At 37.3% G+C, this 14,786-nt stretch overlaps 1 protein-coding gene across 5 annotated transcripts in view; it reads left to right on the top strand.

Annotated features, from left to right (window-relative positions):
- The first annotated feature begins 2,784 nt into the window (after positions 1 to 2,784).
- rtn2b (reticulon 2b) overlaps positions 2,785 to 14,786 on the top strand; it is a 138,454-nt gene continuing 126,452 nt past the window's right edge. For 3 of the 5 annotated variants that reach the window (XM_064352050.1, XM_064352049.1, XM_064352053.1), the window contains exon 1: positions 10,358 to 10,420. In XM_064352050.1, coding sequence (XP_064208120.1) covers positions 10,372 to 10,420 — 49 coding nt within the window. In that variant the 5' untranslated portion in view covers positions 10,358 to 10,371. Of the gene's footprint in view, positions 2,890 to 2,932; positions 3,131 to 10,357; positions 10,421 to 14,786 lie in introns of those variants that run through there. The other 2 variants (XM_064352051.1, XM_064352052.1) reach the window with 2 other exon arrangements.

Here is a 14,786-nt window from a genome sequence, read left to right as displayed (position 1 = left end):
TTTTTGCAAAATACTAATTTGCATAGGCTCCATAAGGCCAAATTGTATGAAATTTCACTGGAACCCTCAGGAAGCTTCCCTCCAACAGTCCTGAGAAGTATATCCCCCTCAATGCTAAATTCTTAATGATAATCAAATATGAATATGCAAAAATTGTACAAAAGATATTTTACCACACCTCCTTTAAATCCAGCCAATGTTCAAATTTAGGAAAAATACAACTTGTAAACGGACCCATGTAAATGATGTAGATCATATTTTGTGCACTTACGACCCATGGTTGCACTACAGAACCACTTAAAAATTGCAAAATTCAAATAATTATTGCAGATGTGCCCTTACATGCAATAAACACCAAATTTGGTATGCAAGATATTTGGATAAGGTTTGCAGTCCTGACGAAGTATAGGTTGCTATGATACATTTTGGCTGAACAACAATTACTTCACTGATAGAAATTAGTTCAAATACACAGACTGCATTCCTTCTCTTTTACTTCCTCTCCTTGCCCCCACAATCACAACAACGGAGCTGACAGCAGGCCATAAACACCCCCCCCCCCTCCCCACACATACACAGCTATATTGTTTTCTACAAGCATAATGGCCTTGTAAATGGTTTCATCCATCATTTAAAAAACTACATTATTGCCATTTGTATATTCATTAGACTATGACATTACATATATATCTGTAAAATAAGTGATCATTTTTACATGGCAGTATTTCATGCAATGTCATTGTCTACTGCATATACAAAAGGCAATATTGTTGACTATTTTTTATTATTATATTGATGTATTCCAGGGGTCAGGGGTCTTTTTCACCTCAAAAACTCATCTTACAATCTTTGCAGTAATTTGTGCAGTTACAGCATATGATGCATGCTTACCATGGAAATTACATTGTTTCTCAATTAACCTGCTCACAGTTAACTTCTGGGAAATTATGTTATTTCCATGGAAAGCATGCATCATATGCTGCAACTGTATAAATTACTCTAAAAACTGTAAGATGACTTGCTGCCACTTTCTATGCAGGTCACATTTTGTAAACATGAAAATACATACTATGCATAAGGACTAAACAATTTTCCTATCAGGACAGCTTTGTTGGGCAGCGGGTCATATTATGATCCTGATTATATAAAGCTAATTGAATACATTATTGATAGCACCACTATTACAACTTCACTTCTACATTTTAAACCAACCTGGGGAAGGGAAGTATTCTCAATAATCGTCAACGTTGTAAGTTGGACTAAATGCAGGCAACAGCTGCAGTGCATGCACAAAGACTGTAATGAAGTGCATGCAGGACTCTGCACTAGTGACTCATTGTACATGCATTAAGTTGTGTGTGTAGCGTAATCAACTGTTTGAATCCAGGGAACATATCAGTTATAATCCATAGCATATATTTCTCATTTTGGGGTAGCGTGCTTTACTTGCATTTCACATTACATGACCACTTGTGGGTTAGAAGAGGACAGGCAGAAAGGCAAGGAGACAGCAGACAATGGGGGAAAAATTAACAATGCAAAGGGGTACATTTTCTCCTGAGGGGCAAATGACCTGGTCCTCCACGAACATGAGGATCATATCTGTGCATTTTCCACGGCTGGAAGAAGAAAGGACTGAACCTTTCACACTTTATGTCTCCCTCTCCCATTGAAGCATGCACAACTATGATATGCAGGCAACTAAAATGTTGCAAGACTATATTTTTGCAGACACTTCAGAAAGATACAAATTGCACTCAATGCTCTGCGGTTCACCCATGGTTCTTGGCCTCACACATCACTGCTTGCAGGTATATTAATAATAACAGTAATAATAATTATTATTATTTTTATTATTTCATTTCATTTTTTTCTCCTGGGTATGGAGTTAAAGGCTTATAACTTCTGTTTGGATGGGTAAAAAAACAATTGGTAGGACCATTAAGGCTGCGGTCCCCTACGATCACTAATAAAATTACACAAATTGGCCAGTTCTATTCTATAGAATGTTCACATGTCAGACATGTCAGTGCGATGCAAAAAACAGTAGCTACACTTGTGAAAAGTAGCAAGCTACCAGCTGTTAATCATACTATCTGTCTGAGGCCTAGTGGAAATGCATCTGTGCAGGTCATCACTAGCTAACATTTAAATTTCTTCCATACAAATACAAGTTATGACCTTTGCCAACCAATATTAGGTTTGAAGCTAAAGGAATTAGCAGGTCCATTAGCTCTATATTTTCTTATAAATTAATCATTTGGCTTGGTAAAAAAAATGCATGTTAGAGCTTATGTTCTACGATTTTGAAGTTTGAGAATTTATGATGCTGCATTAACAACTGATAGTTTCTTGTTTACAGGAGGTTTCAGGCACACTAATGGTATTAGATGATGTATATTTTGACCAAATAGTGAGAAATGCCATTTCCTGGCTTGATTAAGGGTGTGCACTCTCATGGTGCAGATATTATACTCAGGCTCTCTGTAGTAACCAGGGGCCTAGTGCTGCACCCCAGACCCTGTCTAACCCTGCTGGGCAGTCTCCAAAGTAATGATACCACTAGTTGGTGTATGGGTCAGTTACATGAAGAATGTCTCTCACAGTAGTGTGCAGAACTGTCAGTCTGCACCAGCACTTGCTGGGATCTCAAGTTCCCAGAGTCTTAATGTACGCACATACCTACTAAGAGGTGGGTTGTGGGGGGAAGACTGTGAGTGAGTGAGAGTAAGTGCATGCTTGAATGGGGGCGTGTACAATTTGGCAGATATAATTACACCAGCTGGAGTCTTTACTGCTGACGGAGCGGTAGAGTCCAAAAACAGCTCTAAGAGCAGGGTAGCAGAGACAGGAGACTTGCTACGAAAGCAGCCAGAATGGCCAGCAAAGGTGAGACACAAAGACACACCTGTGTGCACACTTGGATGGTAGCCAGTCCTATTAGGACTAGGTGAGGTGAGGGATGGCATAATTCTTAGTGGAGGGGACTCCCTGGAGACCCCTTTGGTTGTTTTTTTTTACAACCCATGTTCCAAACCCAGACTATGGAACTTCCTGCTTGTCTTCAGGATTTAAAGGATTAATTGTGGAATATTAAAAGCACATTCAGAGTAGCATTCAGAGTAGTGAGGTGAGTCCTTGTCATTAGAACTGAATTTCAATGTCTGTGAACTGACTTTCATGATTGGTATTTGGGATTTATCTGTGTAAAAATTATTGGTGTAGTTGGTATGCTGTCTGTGGGATCTTATACATGCGGAAAGATTCTTCAATATTGGATTTTACTAAGACAATCTCCAGATTCAGATTTGTAGCTGCAGTAATGGGAGTTAGCTCATATGAAGCCCCTATCTTTATCTGGGAGCATGTGTGTGTGCACGTCTGTGAGTGCGTTAATCTGAGTGCTCCAGAATGCTGAACTCAGCTGTTATGGATATGCAAAAAAATAAGGATGAAAAATATGGATGCAGTTAAACTGTCATTAGAGTTTCTTGTGGAAAAATGCAATTGAAGTACAGAATTTTCATTATATTGTGGGATAAGCAAGGATTAATTAAAAATGTTTCTTTTCTGAATCCAGCGGTTCCAACAGTCAATGCCCTTGTTAAAATGTTCAGCACTCTGAATACTGAACACAAGCAATATTGCATGCTAGAACCCCTCACTTAACTTCATGTAAAATATATTTAACTTGAGTTAATTTAATAATCATGTTTATAATTAGAATTATCAATAAAATCGCCAAATTCATTAATAGGTTAGTCCACAGAAAACTGTTTGAATCAACTAACAAGTCAAAGCAAGCTCTATATCAGGTTTAAAGATTAAATAATTGAATTTACTACAAAGCAGTCAATTAGATTAATGCATTGAAACCACACATCTTTATTGAATGCAGGCTCACTATTTCTAAACTAGACAATTCCTGCAGAAATTGTGAAGTGTTGTTGCCGCCAATGCAAAGTCAACTTTGTGCTGAACAGAGTGAGCAGTTTCTGTAGTATGAGCAGAGACAGAGTATTGTGTACGTGCTATAACATCATGGCAACTAGTTGAGCGACATATATTCAGAGCTAAATTATCCCTTCATCAAAACTTGAGATCTCAGTGTTTTACTCACGGTATGCGGTGACGAGTGACGGCGAATCATAAAGCTAGCTGGCATGTTCAGAGGGTCTTGGAAAAACCCTACGTATACACTGCGTAATCGCGCCATTTAAAAAAACAAGACAGTGCTAGGGAGATGATTATATATGGTTACTTCTATATTTATTTATCAATTTAATCCGCTGAAAGTGAAATTCTTCCACGGGCGTTTGGGCATATTATTTTACCGTTGTCAAGCAAAACTCTGGCTGGTAGTTCTATTTGCACCGTTGTTAAGCAAAAACCTCTGGTCGTTAATTCTATGAAAACAATGATTCTATCAAGAACAAATAGTTCCTTCTCGTTTCATACCATACAATTAGCACAATTTTTGTCATTACATTATTTAATAAAACTGCATGAAACCATAAGTCAATCAAATTCATCTCCCTAGTACTGTCTTGCTTTTTAAATGGTGGTCGCGCAGTGTAGACATAACGTCTTTCTAAAGCCGTCTTTACACTGCCGAGCCGGGTTAAAATGCTGTAGCAGACCAGGGATAGAATTAGTGATGATCAGTTTCCACAGACGTTCTTTATCCACCTTTTGCCCGGTATGAACGTCTTCACTGCAGATAGGAATCCGCGGGATTCGCTGTGGCGCGTGCAATTATGTATCTCGTGAACAATAAACATTGTCTTTTCTCGTGAATGATTGTTGTGTAATATTTTTGAAACAACTGCCTTACAAAATGTTACCCCTGGTGTTTCTGGTTTTGCTAGCTAAACTGTTCGAGAATAAAGCTGAGCTGGGTGTTAAATTAGCAATCAGAACAAAAAGAATAAAACAAAAACAAAGGAGATTTCATCAAAAAAGGGCATCAAGGCTGAAGGAACATATGAGGAAGCGTAATAAAATAATAACGTTAATCCCGTCAATTTATTTTTTTATTTCGTTTTCGTTTCTAAATATCAGCTACCATACGTCTTGGGTTTTGTTTGTAATTAATTCCCAGATCATGGGCTTCCCTCCCTTTAGCTAAAATTTCAAAGAATCCCTGATTATTGATCATTTTGATAATTATAAAAATGTGATTGTTTTCTCTGGCAAACTTACTAAGAAATATTAATCATTCATAAATTTAAAGACTGTTCTTTTCACTTAATTGCAAGCACTGTTTATTAGCTTCAGAGAACACAGTTCTATTTCTTTCTTTCTTTCTTCACATCAAGTAGGTCCATCAGCAATGATTTTGCAACCAAATTATGAAAGTTTACTCAGTCACTTTGAGTAGTTAGCCGTTTTCAACTCTCATTCATGAAATTGCCATTGTATTATGGGTTTTCCATCATGTAGGCCTAGTAATAATGGTAGTAGGTATCCGATATATGACGCTCATTTTGGTTTGAGACATTCGAGTGGCTGGAATATTCATGTTCAGATTATATGGTAAATCAAATCCAAACCCTTCCTTTCTTCTCCAATTTTCAAATTTTTTAAGCAATGCGTAGCCCTCACATGCAAGAAAAAATGCATGGAAACAGTCTATTTAGAAGTACGTTTTTAAAAGTGTTTCGGAGAAGAATCTGGGCTCAGGCCCTGATGGTTAACAGTCCAGCCAACGCCCCTGCCTTAGACCAACTCATAGACAGAGGATAGTAGCCTATTACGTGTTGGCAGAGCCGAATTTCCAATAATGAAAAGGAGGCAAGAAATATAGGTGTTAAAATGGTTGCATTTTAACTCATTTTAAATACAGCTTCTGTGAATAAGTATCGGCTGGTAGCCAGTACTACTAGCCTCTGTTGTAACGAGGGGTGCATCAACAGGAAGCGGAGATGTGTACTGTAGCAAACGCGTTGGGGTGAGAAAGCGTTGCTGTCAGTGCTACCACAGACTGAATGTGTAATGCAGCAATAATGAGACCAAACTTTCCAATACGATGGGATATAATACGGTATTACAAAAGTAAAATTTGACATATTATATATAGTTAGAAAGCTTATTCTGTCACCTATTGGATCGATGAAGTGTAGATCAAGCCAGATTGTACTGCAAAGTTCGACAACACCCAAAGCAACATGTGTCATATTACAAGCTGAAATCGTTTTCTGGAGTAAGACCGGAACAGAAGCTGCTGCACACGTGTTGTTGCCCTTTTTAGTACAGTCTGGCTTGATTGAGAATCCATTCAATCAGTAGGTGAGACTATAAGCTTTCTAACCATGTATAACACGTCTATTTTTGGTTTTGGAATATCGGTTTATAGGTCAACCGAAAGTTTTCTCATCATCGCATTCAGTGCATTCACTCGTTGTTAGCACTAGCGAAGACGCTGCACCTGACAAAACGTTGTCAACAATTTTGCGTAATATCTTGTGAAATACTATTATTATTGAGGAAATCTGGGTATGCCTAAGCCATATGTTTGTTGATATACCTAGCTGACAGCATTTTCATTTGTAATTTTGCATTTGGAATACCGTTTTTATCGCGTTCACTTCCACATTTAGCTATATCCATTCTGGTGGCTAAGTCGCCAGGAAACCTCGTTTGAACAACACAATCCGTGCATGTACGTCTTCGTCAAGGTTTTATCTACATTGTGGTATAAATCATTTGAAGTTTACGAATGTGTGTTTTCTGTAATTACGACGAAAAGGGAGATATGCATCACATCTGGATTTTGAATTCCCAGTAGATAAAGCAGGTCAAAACCTACTGCATCACGTGTGCAAAGTCGACCAATGCTGTAACTTCATCACTCACGTCACATTCCCCATTCATTCTCTATGGGAAAAATTCCCCCAAAAAAGTCATATTTCTCGAAACTTTCTACAAAGTAATAGCACACCATTCCCGATGAAGCCGATCGATTTGACATATTAAGGCAACCACACTAATAAATAATACGTGCGATAATAGTAGTGTGTTTGCCAAAGGCAACCACACTAATAATAAGAATAATCCTAACAGATATAATAGGGTTCCACCAGCTTAGCTGCTTGGACCCCTAATAATCCTAACAGATACAATAGGGTTCCACCAGCTTCGCTCCTTGGACCCCTTATGAACAAAATTGTAACTCATCAAAAAATAAATCACTTTCAAGTGTTCCAGGGAGAAAACACTATTTTGAGAGTATGTCATCTGGTTAATAACAACATGATTGTTGCTGTCTTTTCCTCTTTGCAAACCTGCTTTGTCAGTGCACTTTTCACCAACTTGTAAATTGGGCCATTATACATTTTTGTAGAATAGAATATAGGCTAAAATTAAAAGGATACAATTAATCATATATGTGGAACACTATTTCCTTCTCAAATATGCCACACTGCAAAGGCACATTTTCAAAGGCCAATTTCTGTTTTCAAATAAATACTCCATTGCACATTCAATGTACAGTTATTGTTAATTTGGCTAAATGGTTACTGATGTTCTTAGATAACTTGAAATAATGTGTACTTTCAGAGTGGGTCGTTGAGTAACGTACTTTCTATGTCCCTGTCAAGGTCATTGATATAAATGTTGATAATATCCCTACTACTCTTCGTGTTTTACCCTGTAGCCTGTTCCAAATCCACTATGAAATATCTTCTGCAATTCCTACTGTCTTTCTTTTGCTGACAAGTCTCTTGTGTGTTAGCTTATCAAATGCTTTTAGGAAATCTAAGTATATAAAATCATCAGCCCTGTTATAGTCAAAACACTTGGTGGCGTCTTCAAAAAATACCAGGGTTGACAGGCATGACCTTTCTTTGTGAAAACCATTTTGGCTATCCTGTAGGATGTTGTTATTTTTAAAGAAACACATCTAACTTGTCTCTAATGATAGATTCCAGTATTTTACTTGTGATGCAAGTTAAACTGACAGGACTGTAATTTTCCTGGTTCAGTACGGTCCCCTTATATATATATATATATATATATATATATATATATACACACTCATTTTGTTGCCTTTCTATCAGCTCAAACCATTTTTATTCTCATAAATCTACGCACAATACCCCTTAATAACAAAGCAAAAACAGGTCTAAAAACATTTGCAAATTTATTAAAAATAAAAAACTGAAATATCACATTTACATAAGTATTCAGACCCTTTACTCTGAACGTTGTTGAGGCATCTTTGGCAGTGATTACAGCTTTGAGTCTTCTTGGGTATGGGTAAAATGAATTTGAAAAGTTAAACAAAACTGAAATAGGCTAGATCTAAAGCACTATTTGCATAGCAGTTCATCATTAATCTAATATCCATGCTTCTGCCTAAAATGTCTAAAACCATATTCATGAAAAAAGTTACTCCACTGACGGGAGACTAAATACAAATTAAACCCTTTTTTTCAAGTAAATTTCCCATAAATCACTTCAGCTATCTATCTGTTTTATCCATCTATCTACCCACTCATCAGTTCATTCATAAATCTGTGGATTTCAGTAAATGATAATACATCTCTAGGGAAGGTAGGGAAACTAAATGCATTTTAATGGTTCGCATCGGAAATGGAATCTTCATGGAAAAAGAAAATTGGGCGATAATAAATGGATTTGATTCAAACTGTAAATTTTGCAAACTGGGGCTCCCAGACACCAAACAAGAGACAGGAGGGTGAAAGGGTCCAAATGCTCAGCAAAAGGCTATGTGGCAAAGCCCCCTTTGACACCGCAAAAAGTAGACAAGATAAAATAATAATTTTTTTTAATTCTGATTAGTCTCCATTAACACAATAGTTAACCCATAAATCATATGTATATTTAAATTGTTTAAAACGTTTGTGATGATTATTTATGTTATTTGCCTGGAGGACACACTTTAAAGGAGAGGATATCAAATGGTGAGAGTTGAAGACAGCTTGTCTCTGGTGTGACATTTTCCCCGTGAGAAAATTAGTGACATCAATGAAAAGAAGACTGAATGAAGAAGGCTGAATATAGAGGCATATTATTATTCTTGTTTATGATTAATTACAATTAACTTTTTTCTGTTAATAAGCTGATGGACAGCTGCATACAATGCATTTAGTTCAATTGACTTTTCTGGCTGCTTCAGAGGCTAAAATAAAACAAACTACAATATCTTAATTTGGAGACAACGCTTATTATTTTTCCTTCAAATTACATCACTGATTAATTGCAAAAATTGGCCAATAATGTGCAATAATCTGCTTGGATGTGATTATTTATCTAATGTGAAAGTACAGCATATTTGAATCAAAAAGAAATATTTGTTTTCCATGTGATTCGTTGTCGATAAAAGTGCCTACACTAGTAATTTATTTTAGAATGATTTTAATTGATATATTTATTTTAGACCACAATGGCACAATTAAGTAATGTGCTTCATAATGGACATGACGCCACCCCATCCAGTGCTCGCAGGAGTGTGTGCCTCCCTTCAGAGCTAGACTAACTAATTACCTGGGGGAAACCCTGCTAATATGATGTGGAGAAAAAAAAAACTATGTCTATATGGCAACGGATTATCCAGACCGTTGGCGCACATGTTAATCAAGGGAGATTAATGAAAACAGGTTGAGACCAATAAGGGAAGTTATCGGTAATACCGATATCAAGGAAGTTTTAGAGGGAACTAGTGTGAAAATAGTAGTCTGACATTGTGAAAATGCTAATTAGATTAGCTAGATACCTTGTGATTTATGCTCTGTGTTTTTATGATGTACCATTAAATTGAAACATACCGCTAATGTAGTCGCAGATTAATTAAATGGCTGACACCCCATTGACCAGTGATTCATATGAGGTTGTTGCAAGCAAAGGCAAAGCAGCACTGCCACATGAGGATTACAAAACATTTGCCAGTGCAGGGTGTGTGTAGTCTACATCCGGGTATTGTCTAAGGCCAACCACACTACACCCCCAGACTGCCCCCCAACTATGATTAGACGATCGATTACATTTCATTTAGGCACGGAGACAGCGTGGTACTTCGATATTAGTAATGACAGAATACTCCGCGTTTCAATAAATACATTGATGAGGATTGCATTTAATTGTGTCGTTCCATGTGGCAATGATGTGTATTGCATTTAACTGTAGCACAAAAAACCGCTTACTAATGTTGAACATCAATGACAGGCCACTCCACAGTCCAATAAATACAATAACAATGATTGCTTTGCATTTTGTCACATACAAAGCATCCTATGCTCACGTGAATTAGCTCTCACAAACAAATCTCTACTGAACAGACAAATGTAATACGTTTTCATTTCTTGACTTCTTGCTTATATGCTCTGCCTGCAGTGAGACCGGGGTGCTGGAATGAGAGATGCACGCGGGAGCGACGTGTCATCTAATCCCCGTCCTTATTGTGTGTGGTTTGTTTTGTTTGTGTTTCTGTGTTTTGTGTGAGCGCACAAAGTCGTAGTGTGTCTAAGAATGACGGATTGTGTGCTTCGTGGGGAGAAGGACTGGAGAACTTTACAATCACTTAATGCATGTGGAATCAATTTCATTCCTTTGTGGATTTTTTAGATTTTTCAGCCAATCAGATTTTAAGACATCTTTTTTCAATAGAACTTGCATTACTCAGGCCAATCACAGCACGTATACGCTCACTTCAACCGATGAGTTGCCCAAATTGTTATGAATGAACCCTTCAAACCATTAGTATTTCTGAATCTTTTTATTTGTAAGGTTCATACTATTTATTATTTATAAGAAAATACTTCCCCTATTGGCCTTCTTTCCTGTTGAGGGATGAGGGAGATCCCTTTGGGGTTGTCTATAAAAACGTAAAAAGAAATTGATGCACTAGCTAGATAAATCTTTCTGGTCTGTCAGATAGCATCCGTAGCCTGACATATAACATTACTATTTTGACCAGGCCCTTCAAGTGTCCATTTATGCATGCCAACCGTGTGCAGATTAACTACTTGTTACTATCACAATTTATAACTACCAGTTGTTGTGTCTAGTTCCTGTTACACATGCACTTTATAGCTCATTGACTTTCTAAGAACAGGTGTACAGACACCTGCGTTTAGTAGGACTAACTACTGTTGCTGCCATTTGTAACCGAACTGGGTGTGACTTTGACTAGCCCTTGTGTCATCTAAAAAACACACCAGGTTAAATATTAGGTATGATTATATAGTATAAATTATCTTAAGTTTCCTGTTGAAATGGATTTGTCAAGTATATTGAGAGGTGTTGTGGTAGGTAGGATTTGTTGGTGCCCATTAACATTGTAAGGAATGATAGATGAAACTTTCCTGTAATACAGTCATTTTAAAAGCATATGTATCTTATATTTACCTTTAATGTCTTCATAAAATGATAACTGCTGTTAATGAATTCATATGATGGCAAGAAAACTGTTTTAACATTTTATTTACTGTGTCAAAAACGAAATGAACCCAAATACTCTCTTCTGTGTTTATTCACATATTTGGAGAAGATCATGACATTGATCATACATTGCTCTGGTGTTCATATATTTTTACATATGTGTCCTTATTACTTATTTTACAGATTGATAGCACCCATACAGCAAGACTGCACCTCCTTGTTTTATTTTAGCCTTGTCTAGCTATCTCTTTTTATGTATTTGTTTCCAATATAGCACAAATGTGAATGTGAGACATTTATTTTTCGTAGCATGCATATTTCTGACAGATTGTGGTCTAAGAGGGTAAATAATCCCGCTAAACATGAGAAGTCTCATTAAGAAAAAAATAGCTTGTTAAAATTCTCGGATTGCAGTTGTGAAAAAAACCCAGCATACAGTCTTCCAGGGTCGAAGCTGAGAACTATTGCTGCAAAATAACACAAATTAATTGAAAATGCAAAAAAAAAACTTTATTTGAAGTCATTGTGACGACAGACAATTTCACAACATATGACAATTTACCCAACACTGGTTTTTGTCGTCTTAACTACAGCCAAGCAACTGGCCTAGTTAAACGCTTACTGTAGATATGTTGATCCGGTTGCAGTGCTTTATAACATAGTAAGCAGTGGTGAACACGTTTATGGTGGAGTGAAATGCAGCTTTGTCATTCTTATAATAGCCAATGTATTTTTAATGCGTTATCTAGGATCTTCGCAGCCTGTTTATTATTTTCATCTTTTTTGCCTTTAACAATTCCACAAACAGTGAATATACGTGATAAAATACTGTTGTGCAGTTTTGGACCATGTTCGTAAGCTTGACAGCCCGTCTACCCCAGAATATCCAGTCAGCTAACTAGTTTACTTCAAAATATTTCTGGATCATACCTATAGATAGTATTATACATGCACGCACAGGTCTGCAATTCTCAATGGTATGTAGAAAACTATTGACACGTTAAAACTTAGCCATAGGTTATGGAGCTAAGCTATGAATATAAACGTGTTTAAACCAATACTCAGCAAGGGTTGGCAGAGATACCATGGTAGGGAGGTCAAACCTGTTTCGGCAATCTTTCAGGAAACATATTTTGACTGTTTATTCTTCATGCATGTCATAAATGCTACAGTATACTCAAATAACATATAAAAGGGCAGCAACACCGTCAACAAAACGTGTGCAGCAGCTTCTGGTCCGGTCTTACTCCAGAAAAAGACATCAGCTTGTAATACCACACATGTTGCTTTGGGTGTTCTCGACCTTTGTAGTACAAACTGGCTTGATCTACACTTCATCGATCCAACAGGTGATAGAATAAGCTTTCTAACTATGTATAATATGTCAAATTTTCCTTTTGTAACACCGTTTAATATTGCAGCGTATTAGAAACTTTGGTCTCATTAGAGCTGCATTACGCATTCAGTCTGTTGTAGCAGCGAAAGCAACGCTTTCACACAAAACCATAAGTCAATCAAATTAATCTCCCTAGCCCTGTCTTGCTTTTTTTAAATGGTGTGATCACACAGTTTATACATAGGGTTTTTCCAACAACCTCTGAACATGCCAGCCAGCTAGCTTTATGATTCGCCGTCACTCGTCAACGCATACCGTGAGTGAAACACTGAGATCTCACGTTTTGATGAAGGGATAATTTAGCTCTGAATATATGTGTCGCAAATCAAGTCGTTGCCGTGATGTTATAGCATGTACACAATACTCTGCCTCTGCTCATACTACAGAAACTGTTCACTCTGTTCAGCACAAATTCGACTTTGCATTGGCGGCAACCACACTTCACAATTTCTGCAGGAATTGTCTAGTTAGTGCCTTGGGCAATCACACTACTTATCCCACATATTATTATTATTATTATTATTATTATTATTATTATTATTATTATTATTAGTGTGGTTGCCTTAGGCAATCACACTATTATTATCCCATGTATTTATTAGTGTGGTTGCCTTAGGCAAACACACTATTATTATTGCACATATTATTTATTATTATTATTAGTATTATTATTATTATTAGTGTGGTTGCCTTAGGCAAACACACTATTATTATCCCACATATTATTATTATTATTAGTGTGGTTGCCTTAGGCAAACACATTATTATTATTGCACATATTATTTATTATTATTATTATTATTATTATTATTAGTGTGGTTGCCTTAGGCAAACACACTATTATTATTGCACATATTATTAGTGTGGTTGCCTTAGGCAAACACACTATTATTATCCCACATATTTATTATTAGTGTGGTTGCCTTAGGAAAACACACTATTATTATCCCACATATTTATTATTATTATTATTATTATTATTAGTGTGGTTGACTTAGGCAAACACACTATTATTATCCCACATATTTAGTGTGGTTGCCTTAGGCAATCACACTACTATTATCTCACATATTATTATTAGTGTGGTTGCCGTTGGCAAACACACTATTATTATTGCACATATTATTTATTTATTTATTAGTGTGGTTGCCTTAGGCAATCACACTACTATTATTGCACATATTATTATTATTAGTGTGGTATTATTATTAGTGTGGTTGCTAGGACGTATTATTAACATCCTAGCAACCACTTAGAATACCCTAACAACCCCCTAGCAACCACCTAGAACTCCATAGCAACCACCTAGCAACATCCTAGCAACCACCTAGAACACCCTAGCAACTGCCTAGAACTCCATAGCAACCACCTAGCAACACCCAAGCAATCACCTAGAATGCCTAAGCAACCGCCCTTAACTCCATAGCAACCATCTAGCAACACCCTAACAACCGCTTAGAACTCCATAGCAACCACCTAACAACACACTAGCAACCACCCCAGCACCCTAACAACTGCCTAGAACGCCTTAGCAACCGCCTAGCAACACCATAGCAACCACCTAGAACTCCATAGCAACCACTTAGCAACACCCTAGCAACCACCTGGAACACCATAGCAAATGCCTAGCAACACCCTAGCAACCGGCTATAACTCCATAGCAACCACCTAGCAACTCCATAGCAACCACCTCGAACTCCATAGCAACCACCTAACAACACCCTAGCAACCACATGGAACACCATGGCAACCACCTATCAACACCCTAGCAACCACCTGGAACACCATAACAACTGTCTAGCAACACCTTAGCAACCGCCTATAACTCCATAGCCACCACCTAGCAACACCCTAGCAACCACCTGGAACACCATAACAACCACCAAGCAACACCCAAGCAACACCTTAGCAACCACCTGGAACACCAAAACAACTGCCTAGCAACACCCTAGCAACCGCCTATAACTCCATGGCAACCACCTAGCAACAT

The sequence above is a fragment of the Anguilla rostrata genome, chromosome 9 (genome assembly GCF_018555375.3).
Source record: "Anguilla rostrata isolate EN2019 chromosome 9, ASM1855537v3, whole genome shotgun sequence".
NCBI lineage: Eukaryota > Metazoa > Chordata > Actinopteri > Anguilliformes > Anguillidae > Anguilla > Anguilla rostrata.
Note: the sequence above shows the minus strand (reverse complement) of the source record. Positions and strands in the feature narration are given on the sequence as shown.